This window comes from Acanthopagrus latus, chromosome 1 (genome assembly GCF_904848185.1).
Source record: "Acanthopagrus latus isolate v.2019 chromosome 1, fAcaLat1.1, whole genome shotgun sequence".
Classification (NCBI taxonomy): domain Eukaryota; kingdom Metazoa; phylum Chordata; class Actinopteri; order Spariformes; family Sparidae; genus Acanthopagrus; species Acanthopagrus latus.
The window spans coordinates 32,286,742-32,303,739 of NC_051039.1; the positions used below are offsets into that span (position 1 = coordinate 32,286,742).

Here is a 16,998-nt window from a genome sequence, read left to right on the forward strand (position 1 = left end):
TTGCTGGCATTTATGCATAGGTGGTTCAGTTCACACCAGGCAACAAAGTTGGGGATGACCTTCCTGTACTCCAGATCGTTCCCCACTGTCACACGTGCAATGATGGCTGTATCCTCAGAGAACTTCTGGAGATGGCAGTTGTCAGTGTTATAGCGGAAGTCTGATATATAGAGTGTAAAGAGGACAGGAAAGAGCACTGTTCCCTGTGGAGCTCCCGTGCTGCAGACTACCACACCAGACACATTGTCGCGGAGCCTCACATACTACTGCCTTGGTCCTCCTCAGCTCCCTCACCACTTGATCAGCTGCTATGGAGAGGCTGAGTGTGCTAGTGGGACCATGGAGTGACTCCTGTTGAGAGAGGTCGGGGGTGGGGTGTGTGGACAGAGGTGTACTGGGGGGAGAGGCGGGTGGTGGTGTGACAGCACAGTAAGGTATGAGCTCTGGTGGGTGGGGGAGGGAGATGTGGCACAGTCAAATCTGTTAAAAAAACAGATTCAACTCATTTGCCCAGGCCTGGTCTCCAGATTGAGGGCCCCTCCCGCTGTCCTTTGTGTGGCCAGAGATGGATTTCAGGCCTCTCCAGACCTCTCTGGTGTTGTTTCCTGTGAGGCGCTTCTCCATCTTCCTCCTGTAGTTGTCTTTGCCTCTCCTTATCCCCTTTTTCAGGTCCTTCTGCACTCCTCAGCTCTTCCTTGTCCCCAGATTTGAAAACCCTCTTCTTCTCCTTAAGCAGGGCTTTTAGCTCTGGGGTCACCTAGGATTTATTGTTGGGGAAGCACTGCACCTTCCTGGTAGGCACTGTGTTTTCCAGGCAGAAGTTAATGTAGTCTGTGATGCAGGTTGTCAGGCTGTCGATGTCACCCCCGTGAGGTTCACACAACACATCTCCAGTCTGTGGTGTTGAGACAGTCCCTCAGTGTAATACTGGTCTCCTTACATACTTTTTGCTGGGTGGTTGTTTGTTCACCATAGGTATGTAATCAGGGGACAGATGAACCAAGTTGTGGTCAGAAAGGCTCAGTGGGGGGAGGAGTGAAGAGATGTATGCGTGTGTGGCCTCGTTAATATGGTAGTTTTACAGTCTTTCTTGGTCCCGGTGCTGCTTTGAAGAGTTGTAAAAACTGTCGGATGGTCGCGTATATGTTATCAATTAGTGTAGCACCATGTGTTGTAATTCTAGTAGGTCTTGTGATTGAGGGATATAGACTCGCATTGTACATTTTGTTGATGGATTCTGCTGTTGGATTATTTTCAAATGTGTTAAACAGATCAATATTGAACAACAAACAACAAAAAGCATTTTCTTATTATTCATGTCAGCATACAGTTCCAGTAGAATATTGTGTATTCTTTATACACAGCTTACAGATTATCTATAGCAATTGATGTTTTACTCACTAATGTACTATTATAATTTCTGTCAATGTATTGAGCTACTCCACCACACTTTTTCTTATTCCTTCTTATTGATGCAAAACATTATCATATCCCTCAAGCTCAGCCATAGCTGCTTGCACCTCATCAGTGGTGGGCCAAGGTGTTTAATCAGAGCACTGCTACATTGTATTGCCAAGTATTTGTTTATCTTTTTAACATAGGAATCACATATCAATGACGCAAAAAAAATTATGGCAGAAAGCAGTATTTTATGGACACACTGTACTATGAATTGTAATGACACTGCTTTGCAAATGACCTGAACAAGAACAACTTTTCTACATCCAAAACCTGATGGTGCAGTACTTGATCCACATGGATCCACTTGCTGTCCCTCTGTTCTTCTCTCTGTCCCTGTATGTTTTCTTCCTCCTCACCCTCTTCTTCCTCCTCACCCTCTGGAATATCCCTCTCTGTGTCAGTGCTCTCACTTTCATCACCTGCCTTCTCTCCAACCTCCACCAACTCCTCTGACTCTCCCTCTTCCTGCTCCTCAGCTCTCTAAACACCTTATATATTTCTCTCACTTATTTATTTACTGGGGCAAAAAAGGCTGCAATGTTGAGCAGATTACGCCGACAGGAAGTCAGAGACACAGGAAAGGCATAGAGCATCCGGTCAATTTTCAAAATAAAACACCCTGTACAGACTCCTGATTGCATTATAACAAAAAAATGACCAAATCAACAAAAGTTTTCTATTTATGTTCTAAAACCAAAATGTTACTTTTTGTTAGCATTTCTAAATATGTCTCTTCAGAACATGGTGGCTTACGTTATGTCGCCATTTTGTCATTTTTGTTCTGGTTTATAGTTTAACCATTACTGCTTGTAGTGTATTGTGAGAAACATGAGAAAAACCTTCCTGAATAAACTTAGTCCACAACTACAATTTAAAGGTGTATTTACTCATTACTTTAATACAGTTATAAAAACACAATTGTAATAGGGAGAGAAGGAAGACAACTGGATAAAATAGAATTGTAGAATAAGAAATGTCACAGTTATGGTTAGGGTGTCCTGCAACAATATCATTTGGGAGGTGTACATAGGTGTGTCAGGCCAGGATGGTGCTCCCATATTATTATTATTATTATTATTATTATTATTATTATTATTATTATTATTATTATTATTATTATTATTATAACTGTAGAGCCTCAACAATGCAAAGATTTTAAAAAAGCTTATATTTAATGCTAAAGATATACACTTATTTACATGTATTATTTTTATGTTGAAAAGTGACAAATGTTTTTTTTAAAAAAAACACCAACAATTAAAGAATTAGGAAAAAAACAATAAAACCTCAGATTACAAATGTGATTTTATACATCCAAATAATTATGAAACAAAAAAAAAAGTTTTTCCCCTATGACCATATCCTCAACACTGATGATCGTTGCACCCCAAACTGTCCCACTGTTCATGTCATGCATCAATATATTTTTGTCAGGTGACGAAGGCTGCTGTTGGTTGTTCCAACATCATCTGCTGAAGCTGAGAGCAGTTTCAGCGCACTGAGGATGTTAAAGACCTGGCTTCGCAACTGCATGAAGCAGAAACGCCTGGACAATGTGGCAGTTTGTCACATACACCAAGAAAGGGTTGACACCTTGGACAGGAAGAAAGTCTGCTAGGAATTTATCTCTGCCAATGATCGAAGACAACATGTGTTTGGAAGCTGTGGATGAGTTGAATATGTTGACCCTTCTGTGGTCATTGGGTCAAATTGACCCTTGCTCACTTTGCAGTTACATCCAAAATAGGATTTTCTTGATTGATTACTTGACTACTTACACTGAATTATGGACATTATATTCAATTTCTTCCCACCTATGATATTCCTGCCAGTTTGACCTGCCCACCACTGGGCGGTGCTATGTAAATGAGGTCTGTTTACCGTATATTCCAAAAATAAGTGTAAAATAGGTGGTACTGAATTGGAGTGAAGTTGACGAACAAGGTGAAACACAGAATTGGGTGATCATGTTTTGTTACATGCTTTACAACCAGTCAAACCAAAAAAGGGAACAATAAACTTAAAAGTAGCAATAGAAAATTAGAAGAACTACTTGAAAACACAGTGAACTGAAAGAGTTAGATTTTTATTAAAAATACTTGCATCCCTCCACCTTGCTTATGCCTCTTCTGGTGATCCGTTCAGCTTTATGTAGATTTGCAGTTTGCTGTCCATGTAGATTGGATCCTCTTCTGTTTCCTCAAGAAACGTGCTGTTTTGGCAATGTGCGCATTGATTTTTGTCAGGTGTTTGTTGAGATAAACGTCTGACCCATTTTTGTGCTTTATGTTCATGAAGCGCATTCTTATGGCCGGTTTATCTGTCTTGTTTTTTTTTTTATTTTTCGGGGAAAAGGATGACATGCTTCTATGCTGTTATTGTCCTCTTCAATCCCCTTAGACTGAAGCAAAGTTGTCACCTGTTGCTCCATGGAGAATAGGTCTTGTTCCATGATTTCCTCACTGTTTATCATCCGCGTCACTGCTCGGGCATAGCGCCCGAGGTTTTATGTTCAGTCTGGAGACAATGATATCATTCATCCTCGTGTAATGCTCCAAATCAGCCAAACTATTTGACTGATCGCATAATGGAAGAGATTCTTCAATTCAACTAAAATGCAGCTGGAGCAATTTATATATATATATTTATATATATATAGGTCTATGCCTAGTGGAAATATTTGTACCAAGATTATTTAGTTTCTAAATTAAATTGATAGGAGTGTTCATTTGAAAATAAAGAAGGATGAATTATGTGCCTTCTGAAGCAAGATTATGCAATGTTTTTACTCTAAATTATTTATTATTTTGATGGTTCAGTGTCTTGTTATAGGGTGAATGGTGTCCCTGGAGTTTAGCTGAATGTTTAATAAACACATTCATTTAAGAAAGCCGCATTTAACTAAACCAAGCACAAAAAGTAAGGAAATTTGTGTTGGGTAGATTATTTCTTTGTTCCAACAATGCTTCATGCAACATTTGATGGGTCTGGATAGGGCCTGTAAAATGGTACAACTCCAGCTGGTGTTCCGCAAAACAAAGTTGCAGTATTATTTGGAGTGAGCCCTAGTACAGCACTGTATCAAATCCACATCAACATGTCAAATGTAGTGTTTCTTTACACAAATTCTGATGAACTATGAGCTGTGATACAATGTCAGTCAGCCTAAGCCCTTCAGTCAGTGTTGACATTCCTCATAACTCCATGGCTCTTTCCCAAACCAGTCTCTCTCCAGGAAGCAGTGTGACCTCTACAGCAACATTTCAGGTGCATGACTACAATAATAGTTTTCATGAACGTAACGAAAATTTTGTTTGACATTTGCTTAACAGAGATTAAAGTTTTGCATGTCATCAGGGATGCACACCTCCTTTCATTTACTGATAATTGATTTTGAGCAGGGCAGTGCGGAGGTGCAGTGTTCAGCACTGCTGGCTCATAGCAGGAAGGTCCTCTGTTGGAGAGCTTGCATCTTCTTCCCATGCCCACGTGGGTTCTCTCTGGGTACTTCTGCTTCCTCCCACGGTCCAGAGCAAGTGAGGGTATTTGGTCATAGGTGTGAATGTGTGTGTGAATGGTTGCTTGTCATTATATGTCAGCCCAGTGATGAACTGACATCTTGTCCATGGTACCCTGCAGCTCACCCCATGACAGCTGGGATTGGCTCCCGCCCCCCGCAATCTTACAAAAGATAAGCGGTTGCCAGTAACAATTGAATGAATTTGAACATAGAAAAATCCTATTGTCACAGAAATATTTTTACATTAGACTATGGTATAAAGGCATGTAGGTATTGGTGCCACCCACCAGGCCTGTGCTCCACCAGAAAGAAGCCAAAAGCCAGCTAGATATATGCTTCTGCGAGACATATTAGTATAATGTGTTGATAGTTTTAATTTGACTCATATTATCATATGTGATGCTGCTGTGAAGGTCTCATCCACCTGGATACACATGCAAAATCCAAACAGAAATGGGAATTCAACAGTGTGCTTAAAGGAAATGTTCAACTAAATATCAAAATGTTTATTATTTTCTCATCACATCACTTCAGACGTGGGTGTCTAAAGTTTAGCAGCTACAGTGAAGATCTGAGTTTTAAGAAGGGTGTAAATAACTTATTTAACAAGTAAAAAGTTTCAGCACCCTGTAAACCACACATTGTATCTTTTTGTGTACAAATGAAAAAAAAACAAGATGCAGTGTGCTACACAGTGAGCTTATGAACTTTGAACAGTAAAGCCATGCCAGCTGTTTGCCCTGTTTACAGTCTTTAAACTGACCTAAGCCAATCCTCTGCTGGCTCCAGTGTCCTATTTAGCTTACAAATATAAGATTGGTTTCAATCTTTTATCTAACAAGTTAATAAATAGGCATAGTCCCTAAAAGGCCGGACTGCTCCTTTAATCAATACACTGTTTCACATATAACAATATTAGCTGAAGCTAATAAAGTTACTTTATTTGGGTTTGCCACTCATGAAAACATGAATACTGCTGACTGTAAGTAGCTGTTATTGAAGCATATTAGCACTGTATGCATCTGCAATGTAGCATTTATGTTGCTACTGTTTTGTAGCAATATGGGTGGAACACAGTCAAGTCTCCAATAAATCTGCAGTGATTGCTTTATTCCAGTATCTTCTGTTTTTACAACAAGACAAGAAAGTCATTCAGATTTATACCCTGTATATACATGCTCATACTTTGAGAAATTGTTCCTGGAGAAAAGAGGGAATCCTACCAAACAAATCACAGACCTCATTCAATACAAATCCCTCTTCAAAAAATAAGCATGAAGTTGATGTTGCTCATTTCTCATCACGTAACAACTAAGCTAACCAATGTCAAAAGCTACCAAAACAATGAGCTGTTTTGAAACTAAATCATCCTCACCGAATTACAAATATTGTATATTTGATGTCTGCACATCTGTTGGCTCAGTAAATTATAAAAAGTTTACTGATGAACAAAAATGTAATTTGCAGCCCAGTTTTCTTTTACTTTTCCATTACGACACTTCACTCTCTGGCTTTAGTTTCTTCCTTCCTTCCTTCCGTCCTTGCAATATGTGAACCCTTCCCTTGGAATGTCCTCATTCTTTGTGTGTGTGTGTGTGTGTGTGTGTGTGTGTGTGTGTGTGTGTGTGTGTGTGTGTGTGTGTTAGAAGGGGTTGATGCGGAGTCCTGTTCCCAGAGGGGAGAAAGGGTTGACTTTTGCCCACATCAGAGCATCATTAAGAGAGATTGCTGATTTGCCGTCCTCCAGCAAAAACACTGGACCCTGCACATTAAATGAAGGAAAGTCACAAGTAGTCCCAATTTTATCAGTTTAGATACACACAAACTAATTAAAATCAAAACACACACCTGTATTCTGTGTCCAGTGAAACAGGACAGCTGAACATCCGAGTGGCTTGGCAGATTAGAGCCTGTCACATAATCAGCACCACATAAGACTAAGGCAGCTGAGAGAGAGAAAGAAAGTATGTTTAATGATGGAAAATTATTAGGGCTGTCAGTTTAACGCGTTAATTAGATTAATTAATTACATTGCAAATTAACACGTTATAAAAATTAACGCAATTAATTTTGAGATTCTGAGTGGCAATTCAATGAGCAAGCATTTTAAATCTGGCCCACTGAATGTCCCGTAGGCTACTTGGCAGAGGCACGTCACGGTACCTCTAGCACCGAGGAACTTGTCCGGACGTGTTTGTCACTTCCCGCCTGCGTCGCTAGTCAAAGCAGGGTGACAACAGACATGAGCCGTTTTTAGACAGAGCACCAAGCTGCCATGTTGCCCGTCCTTTTGGCGGCTCGGTCCGTGGTTTTAGACAGAGGGCAGCAAATTGGGGGTCTGTTTTGATTTTCCGCCTCGGAGGGTACACTTATTTCTGCCTCGCCTGCTGTCTAAAAACAAGGGGGAAATGTGCTGGCCTCTGCGTGAGGTGGGCTGAGGTGACTTTGACCTGCACTGCTGTGTGACCCACAACTGAGGAAATTGTACATCTGTTGTATAAAATAACACAACAAACGTGTGTAGTCTCACTGTGTACGACAATAGAATGTGGCGTGTGCTCTACACATCTGCAGTTACAACAAAGAGTCACTAGATGGCAGGTAACCCTCAATGACTTCTCTTCTTTTATTTACAGTTAGTTTCCAATTGACTGGTGAAACAAGTTATTGTTGTGTTTATATTGTTAAGAAACTATTTAATTAAAATAAATAATAATATAATGTAACACAATATAATATAAATAATATATGATAATATAAATAATATAATATAATATGATATAATATAATATAATATGATATAATTAAAATACAATAAGGCATCAGTGTGGTATGCTGCAAATAATGGAGATTATATCACTCACTACAACGGGTAGACCATATTTTAAAATAACAATTAAACCTTGACCTTAAAATCATTCAAATCAAAATCAAATCAAGGATTTGGGGAATCATGCCACCCCTAGCAGTCACTCACTAATCAATACTGATTTACTCTTTATCATCCAAAGCACCTGGGGCTCACTGCCTCCAACTCCTGATGCTGATTCCATCACTAACTCAATATCTCAGTCAGTCTCAGTTGCTGATGGATTAAATATACACCAAACGTTACTATATGCTTCATGAGCAGTGTTTGATGTCCATAAATTTCCAAGATAAACTGTGTTTACAACTGTTGTATTTACCGGCATCTGTTGGTTGGACTCTCCTCTCTAGGCAGCTGAACTCCTCTCTTTGACACTCTGATGGAGGACTGTTGACAACAGACAGAGATACAATGTAGAGATATAGTAGTGATGACAATAGTTACTGTCACTTGAGTTATGCCAGTCATATAGACATATAATAGTATGCACACAGATGTAAATCTATGCTCAATGTGTGAGTGTACAGCATATTTCTGACAAGAAAAGAAGTGGTCAGCAGCAAAGACAATGCCTATATCTGGTCCCATTGATCCCCTGGGCCACTTTCTATACTTCTTTGGGAAAGGATGTAGATCTGCTGCTCAGAGCCTCAAGCTCTGGAGGAGGGAGTTGGTGCAGATCCAGACCTTCTAGAGGAATAAACACCTGGAGTCACATCAGATTCTGCTCTGATTCAGAGCCATTTAACAATGCAAAGAAAGCTCAGAGATTACTTTTTTACTTTTGGTTTTAAAGGGTGGATTTATCTTCAGTCCTGTTTATCAATATGACTGCAGCATTGAATCCACGGAGGTGACCTCCATTGTCGAGTGTTTATGTCCTGTAATATTGACCTGCAGGTAGACGGGACATGTACTTTAGTATAACCAGAGGTTGACATTAAATTCACATTGGTGTGGTCCCGTTCTCTGACTTCCTTTCTCACTGTCTGACTCTCTCCTGGAAGTAATAACAACAGGCGAACAAATTAAATGCATTGTTACTTTAACTAAACTTGTGGATTTGTCTGGATTGTTGGAAACATTTAGGATAATATGAGAACAGAACTCAAGAAACTACATTGGGTGCAGTTGTTGTTAGACATTTTAATGCAGAAATATGTTTAACTCTGGCCATTTTTAGTTTGTTTCCTACACAGACATAAAGTCTGATGGCTCTCTGGCAAGATACTCTAGCTTCTCTGTCTTGACTGATTTTAACATATCTCCAAAGCTCTCGATCCAGTCTCTCCTCATCAACAAGTCATTGATACCTAAAAGAGGTTATCTTCAGTCACCACACCTGTCAGTCAGGCAGCAACATCACTCAGAACGACATATCTGTCTCCCCAGAGGTGATTAAGCTACACTTCACGTATCTCTAGTCAGCTTGACTCTCTCCTCTCCTGTGTTGCCATGGTAACAGGCCTCGTTGTGGCCGTAGCTTTTGGCTCTACTGGTCAGCTGAGACTGAGCATGATGATAAAGCAGACAGTCGTGACAGTGACAGCATCCTCTCCTCCAGCTGCCTCTTTAGTATCATTGAATCATTTACAGTAAATAGATGAAGAGGAAGTTCAGTTACGTCACCATCTTCCTTATTTCTTATTAAATCTCTTATCACAGCGGTTAGTGTTCATTTGTCTGTTTTTTTTTTTTTTACACTGTTGTACTTAATGATGTTATAATTAACATTCAGTTGTAACAATATAATATTGGTGTGTGTGTGTGTGTGTGTGTGTGTGTGTGTGTGTGTGTGTGTGTGTGTGTGTGTGTGTGTGTGTGTGTGTGTGTGTGTGTGTGTGACCTACTTGCTGTTACTTTGTGTGCAGGCCCTCCAGGCATCCAACTCCACAGACAGCTGCTCAATCTTAAGAGGAACACACACCTCCCTCCTCTTCAACAACTGACTGAGAAACACAGTAGTTAGAATGACTCACAAATTATTAATCCAATGTCAAACTGACTATGGCAACTACCCAAGTGCAAAACCGTTGAAGGAGCAGATTGTCATCAGGCATCAGATTATCATTGAAAATACAGAGCCCTACATTAAATAATCCTCCTTCAACACTAACCCTATTTCAATCATAGAGCAACGGTCGACTCGTCCTTGCAGACTCATTATCTATTTAATCACACTAATGCACTGTAAGGTGATGTTAATGTTAATTTCAACTGATATTTGACATTTCACTAACAAAGTCTCAAAACAGCAAAAATAAAGATAGGACTGTCTGTCTGTCTGTTCTTCACACATCTGGAGAACCATCCATCCAACATCTATATCTATTTGGATGTTACATTTCAACTTTGGTGCACAGTGATTAAAAGTCATAGAACTTAAGTATCTACTAATCATTAAGTTGATCTGATGGCTAATGTGTGTACAACACCATGTGCATTAAACTGGTTACACAGGTAAGAGGAAAGCGACACATCATCTGACAAAGTTACAGCTGTACCTTACATGGTATGTTATTCTTACTGCATACATATGATAAACAGTAGAATAAAAATATAATACAATAAAATAGAAATATTGATGATCTGTCTTTAGATATGTAGTCACAGTCATCTGATCAGTCCTATGCGATTAGAATAAACTACTCATAAACTTGGTGACAGACCACAGACCAATCTGAAGAAAATATACTGAAGGTTTTAAATTAGCACCACCTTGACACATTTAAAACACCTCAGAGATGCTGTATTTCAGAGTTTAAGTTTAGTTCATGTAAAAAAAATTAGCACACCAAGTTGCCCACCTGGTGTATTCGTAGAGTGCAGGTACGATGCTGGAGTACTGTCTTCTAATGGCCAGCAGACCTCCAATATAACCACACAGGATCAACAGCTCACTGCGACTTCTACACACACACACACACACACACACACACACACACACACACACACACACACACACACACACACACACACACACACACACACAGTGTATGGAAGCTTAATGGGGAAGGATAAAATGAGTATTAATATTAATCCTAAAGTCAGAATTTTTCTTACTCAGTCAACTTGGCCATGATAAGGCGGTCAGTTCTAATGTAACTCATCAGGTCAAGGATTGGCTGAACACTATCCACCGTCCAATCAGATCCAGTCAGCTGTTCTGGTGAGCAGGAAAATGAAAGAGCGTTTTACGAAGCTTTGAGGAATTTGGCAAATGTTTATGTTGTTGACACAGTTTGCAGTGCACATGTAAGCAGTAGGAAGTTGTTTTTCTTTTTTTTATCATAAAAGATGTATACCTGTGTAGTGTATGTATGAATGTTTTGAATGTAATACATTGCATTTTTACATCTTATTGATTTAAAAGTGCATTTTGAAATGTAGCTCACAGATTCATGCTTTAACTGCACTCGTGTCTATGGCTAAATTGTATAATACTGATAAAAAATTTAACAAAAAAGTATATTTTAAGAATCTAATTTGATAACCGTGTTAGAAAAATCTTGTTTTTAATCACACCAACACTGACAGGGTGTCAGAATGTTAACAGTCATGATGTACATTCATTGTGGGGTGAGCACAGGCACAATTTGCATTGGTTCAGGGAGCTCACTGAACTTCCTGGTGACCATAGCCAAAAATGCATGTAGGGTTTACAAATGAGATCAATATTTCTATAATAATGCAGAACTAAAAATCTATTGTAATGCCTTAGTGTTAATCAATAAAGGGTAACTCTTATTATATTAAGTGTTTATGACTGTGACAGAGGAATCTCTCCAGAGGAAACAGAATCAAAACGTTTAGTTTTCGAAATATTTTTTTGCTAAGGATTGATGGGGATCAATAACTTACTTAAATGTGCAGATATTACTTTAGCTAACCACACACAGACACAATGAAGTTGTCACTACCTTTGACGTGATCGATCCCTATCTGCAGGGAGTTCTCGGGTTCAGAGCTCAGCAGGTGGAATTTAACTGCTGAAAACAAATCTCCTTCACACATGGCTGCTTCTGCCAGGGCCTTACACTCCTCTAATGAAGGGAGACCACACTTGGATGACAAACAACACGTAATCATTGTCACTACAATCATCGTAATTGATAATATCATCAACATCATACATAGTTTTACCAGTCCATGTCTTAGATTTAACTTAATGATAACCTACTCACCCTTTCATGTAACTGGTTGATATCCGCTGTACTTCCTGGGTAAAATGCACACAGCTTAGCCAATAAAATGTGGTTGTCAGGAATCATTTGCAGTAGGTCAGCTGAGAGCTCCCTAAATGTAGACATGGTAAAGATATAAGTGCTTTGCACAGACAACACCTCAAGCAGCCACTGTAGATGTATAGCTGTGCACTTAAACCCTAGCTCCTCTTTAATAGTAGCTCCTCGCTCATCTGCAGTCACTTAAGTGATGAAGTAAAACAACAAAGAATATGAGTTGGCAACAGTGTTTCACCCTAAAGTTTGAGAAAAGAAACTTAAGCAGTGGTTGCAGTATTTGCCAAAGCAGACTGTGGACCTGCTAAGGTTCTTTCAGCCTAGATGAGACATTTTCAGTGACAAGTTATAACATCCCAGAAAATACACCGGTATCAGTGTTATAGTGCATTTGGCAAAAGATTATGAGCCTGCTGAGATTCACATGCACCACTTTCCACAATCATGTGCCATGATGCAAAGTCAAAAATAGTTCGTAAATATATCTCTACAGTCACCAACACCAAACCAAATGATGGCAGTCTCAGTTAACTTATCATATCAAGCTGATTATCAGCCAGCTTTACATTTACATTTAGCAGACTCTTTTATCCAAAGCAACTTACAGTAATTCAAACATGCATCATACACATACATGCAGACCAGGGGAATCAAACCAGCGACCATCCGATAACAAGAAGACGCTGGCTGTACCCTGAGCTACAGCCACCCATGTTCCCAATGTACATGTGCCCACTGTACATGAGCACATTTATAGTAGGGTTTGCAACATGAAGAGATCAGAATCAAAGTAATTAAAACTAGGAAAAGCAAGTTTTTAAAGTAAAAAATAGAAGCCAAAATTCGACCTGTGTTAGGTGATTTACTTTCAAAGTTTCCAAAACAATAATAGAATATTCCCTGACTGGATGTTCATGGACGGAAACATACCATGTAGGTGTGGTCATGTACTTCTTTGCCAAAAGTTCAAGGCAGTATGTGGTGCTCTGACTGGCTGCCTCTCCTAGGACGAGACCCACACAGGCAGCCAACTCCAGCTCATTACCTCGGATCAGACTAGACATGGCTAACTAAAACATAACATGCACATACACACTTGAATTAGGTCATTTTTTCTTCTTCTTATTATCATTAATGAACAGTAATGACAAAGTGGAGACATCTGAGACTATTGTGCATAACTAACGATGACGTGTGTGTGGTGTGTACCTTAATGTTGTCCACAGCTAGGTGGCAGCATGCTGCCAGGACAGAGTATCCTTCCTGAAAGTACCACTCAGCCAGTTCCTTACACACCTTATGGAGGAGACTGGACAGAAGAAGAGCAGATAGAGCCAGGGACTGTGAACAAATACATCAACTCACCAATATTCTGGGATTCACTAGAAAAAGGAGCAACATGAACCTAAAATGTGTGTGTGTGTGTGCGCACGCGTGCGTGCGTGTGTGTGTGTGCGTGTGTGTGTGTGTGTGTGTGTGTGTGTGTGTGCTCAACCTCTGGTATCTTTGTCTGTTATCCACATCATTTGTCATGTGGTTGACTGGAGAACTTTGAGGTGCACGAATGTTGCCTTCACATGCTCCCTAAAACAAAAGAATATTAGAATCATTTTTTATATTTTTGATCAATATTATCACAACCATCAACAATATTCAAGTACTTCTCTCTGCCTTTGCCTCCTGTTACATATTCCTTCACCCCTCCTCCTCATGCACACATCATGTAACTATTCATTCAAAATGTAGCATCCATCTGCCCCTAAAGAAAGCTTCTGTGACTCCATCAGTGTATGTCCCCTGTCAAAGTGTGTACCTGTGCTATTATTAAGGCTTCCAGCAGTTGTCCTCTGCCAGTGAAGAAAGTTACAAGTTTTTTTATGTCTCCTGTGGCGACACAGTATGGGATAGCATCATCATTGTCCTCAGCCATTAGCTGGTCAGCTCTCCTGCAACATGAGCATATTTACATTACATATTCCATTCAATATTTGTATTTCTATATTCATCATATGATAATTATTATACTTTCATACTAGAACGTTAAACATTAAACTTAAGCTATGTAAGAACCAGTCGTGGAGTGCAACTTAATTTACTGACGTCATGTGAGCACATTTTTAATCAAAACATTCCATTAACAGTTGGAAAACATCATGATTATGATGATTAGAAACATTCTGAATATGAATATCGGAGCCAATAATTAACAACCAAATTCTGATACTCCAGTACATTTATTGTCACATAATTACTTTTGAAACTTGATTACATTTATACTTAAAAACTTTTACTGATGTTCTATGTGCGTGGTTGACTTTCACTTTCACTAAAGTTATATTGTAACACCATATCTTTACTTTTACTAAGTATGACTTTCACAACACTGGTAATAATTCTCGATCTGTGAAGTGTAGTATGGTTTGGTTCAGCTCTTCAACATGACTTACCTCTGCATGAGTTTCTCCCAGTACTTCATGGACACTCCTGGTGCTACAGATAATGCTTTCTCCCACTGAAAGAGAGAGATCCATTCACTATTAATCTAATGACATTATCAATATATAATCTTTTATTAATTTCATAACCACTGTTTTCTTAGAATCATTGGAACCACAACTGTGACCACATGTCACATGTATGCAGCTGTCTGTCTGCCCCTGCTGTAACCCTCTGTGAGCAATCCACAATAACAGACCATTGTCATCTTTTCATCTTCTTTCACTTCCAGCTGCCACTTGCAGGTACCTGGGTTTCCATTGTGACAAGCATAGCATTTTGCTGGTTTCATTGGCTCCATGATTACTGAGACAAAACAAAGGCCCAGACATCAGAAACAACAGTGTTTTAATGACTGCTAGGAGACCAGCCTTTGTGCATTTGTTTTTCCTTTGCTCAGTTTTTTCCTTGCATAGTAAGAGCAAAAAGGGACTAAGGTGGAGCCTGCCAATGTCACACTTGTGATATTTTAAACCACATGACCATGAGAGTCAATCATTAAAGAACATGTTAAATATTGAATTAGCCACAGACAGGATCGCTAGTATTGAGTCATGCACTTTCTTGCTAGAAAAATTAGTATTAAAACAAACACACATGCATACACACACACACACACTCTCTGCACCTGTCCCAGCTCCACCATTAGTTCACAGTAACGTTGAATCTGTCCCAGTCTCAGATGGATGTCTGCTGCTTCTTTCAGCCTCTCCTCTTTACTTGGAGCTCCAATACCCCCTCCAAATTTAGACATCTTGACTATAGTGAGCTCCTGTGCTTCAGACTGAAAGAAATAGAACAAGAGGATGAAATAAAAGTGAGGGCAAATATTCAAAATGGACTTTGGTTGAATAGAACTAGTTAGTCTGTGAAAAAGGGTTGACTAGAAAGCCATATTCCACCTGCAGTTGGTGGGTAGGTGGTATAACAACCAGCAGTCAGCATGTTTGTTGTAGAGGTGGACATGAACAGTATCAGCATAGTTTTTAATCAGTGTGGGCCGAATGTAGTAATGTACACATCTACGTCATTCTGTGTGACAACGTAAGGAATATGAAAAATAACAATGGATGACGGCCCGCATACTTCAGCTGGCTGTACTCGAGGATCTGCTGACACAGTGCAGTGTCACAGACTCACCTGCTAACACAAGGAAGGTGGTAAGCCAATGTTGCAACAGCATATACAGAATAAGAAAGAGCCATATGAAATATTTTGTTTCAACAAAATAAAAAACCTATTAAGGAAGAGCTTGGATGCAGGTGCTTTTTTCCAAATGCAGCTGGATTATCCAGGAAAATATTAGTTAAGGCTACGCATCGGACCAGGACTCCGTATCGGCATTTACTAAATATTAAAGGACTCAGATCAGGATCGGGGCAAAAAAACCTGATCGAGACATCCCCCAAAAATACTTTAAAAACATATATTTTGCAACATGCTTGTTCTTATTTCTGGCCAGATTACTCTGCAGAGGTTTGTCAGGGTCAGGGTTAGGGTCTTTTGTTTTTTCATCTTTACTGCTGAAAACAAGTATACCTATGACAGAATTTAATCTAACAACACTGGAGAAGAAAGCAGCAGACTTTGAGATGATCACTGCTCATGGCACCTTTCAACACCTCTGAGAGGAGAAGAAAGAGATTTGAGATGGAAGCCATGCTAATCCAGCTTGGTTTGAGGCTGCTCATGGCTAATGTTTAGTCCCAGGAGAAGGAAATGGAGAAAATGGGACTCCAGCTGGCCAGACCTGTCCCCTCCACAACATCCAGGATCAAGCTGTGTTCAGAGCCGACAGAGCGCAGGATTACGGCTGGATGAGGTGGGGTGGACTCTGTGTTTGTAACATCACTGCTTGATGCTCACACTAAAGTCAGGTTATTTGCAAATGTATGCACTGCTCCTTAAGTGAAATACAGAACTCTGAAATACACTTCTTTGCCTCAGTGTCTGCTGCAAACCTTAGTTCACAGTGAGCTCTCTCATGATGATCTGTATAAGAGCTACGTACCGTTTTAAACTTGAGCAGGTGTTTCATGTGCATCACTCCTTTGCTGTAGCTGGCTGGTAGCAGTGAGTCATCCTGGCCATTGATGACTGACACCAAGTCCCACACGTTACTGCTGCCTCCTGGAGGCTGGTGCAGGATAAGGCATACACAGATGTATTCAGAAACAAACAGAGAACACACAGGATCTGAGTTAGACCCATTAAACTGATCTACAACATGCAATACCTTGTTAAAGGCTCTGTTATTGTTGCTGTGGATGCAGTGTTCCACCACATGCAGCGATCAATGTTGACAAAGATTTAAAGACATAAAGTGATCTAGGAGAGATGGTTGGGAATGCACTTGTACACATTGTGTTGAGCATTTCTAGTTCAAATCAAACCTAAAAATTCAATGGGTG

The 16,998-nt window shown here is 39.8% G+C and overlaps 1 protein-coding gene across 2 annotated transcripts in view; it reads right to left on the reverse strand.

Annotated features, from left to right (window-relative positions):
• Positions 1-6,070: 6,070 nt before the first annotated feature.
• The window catches only part of wdr17 (WD repeat domain 17), a 43,823-nt gene continuing 32,895 nt past the window's right edge, over positions 6,071-16,998 (reverse strand). Inside the window, exons 18-32 of one of the 2 annotated variants that reach the window (XM_037092645.1) lie at positions 16,599-16,724; positions 15,216-15,371; positions 14,539-14,603; positions 13,905-14,037; positions 13,587-13,675; positions 13,301-13,400; positions 13,022-13,161; positions 12,035-12,146; positions 11,771-11,912; positions 10,914-11,016; positions 10,658-10,759; positions 9,701-9,799; positions 8,170-8,237; positions 6,830-6,927; positions 6,071-6,743 (exon numbers count right to left, since the gene is read on the reverse strand). In XM_037092645.1, coding sequence (XP_036948540.1) covers positions 6,624-6,743; positions 6,830-6,927; positions 8,170-8,237; positions 9,701-9,799; positions 10,658-10,759; positions 10,914-11,016; positions 11,771-11,912; positions 12,035-12,146; positions 13,022-13,161; positions 13,301-13,400; positions 13,587-13,675; positions 13,905-14,037; positions 14,539-14,603; positions 15,216-15,371; positions 16,599-16,724 — 1,653 coding nt within the window. In that variant the 3' untranslated portion in view covers positions 6,071-6,623. Of the gene's footprint in view, positions 6,744-6,829; positions 6,928-8,169; positions 8,238-9,700; positions 9,800-10,657; positions 10,760-10,913; positions 11,017-11,770; positions 11,913-12,034; positions 12,147-13,021; positions 13,162-13,300; positions 13,401-13,586; positions 13,676-13,904; positions 14,038-14,538; positions 14,604-15,215; positions 15,372-16,598; positions 16,725-16,998 lie in introns of those variants that run through there. The other variant, XM_037092650.1, reaches the window with a different exon arrangement.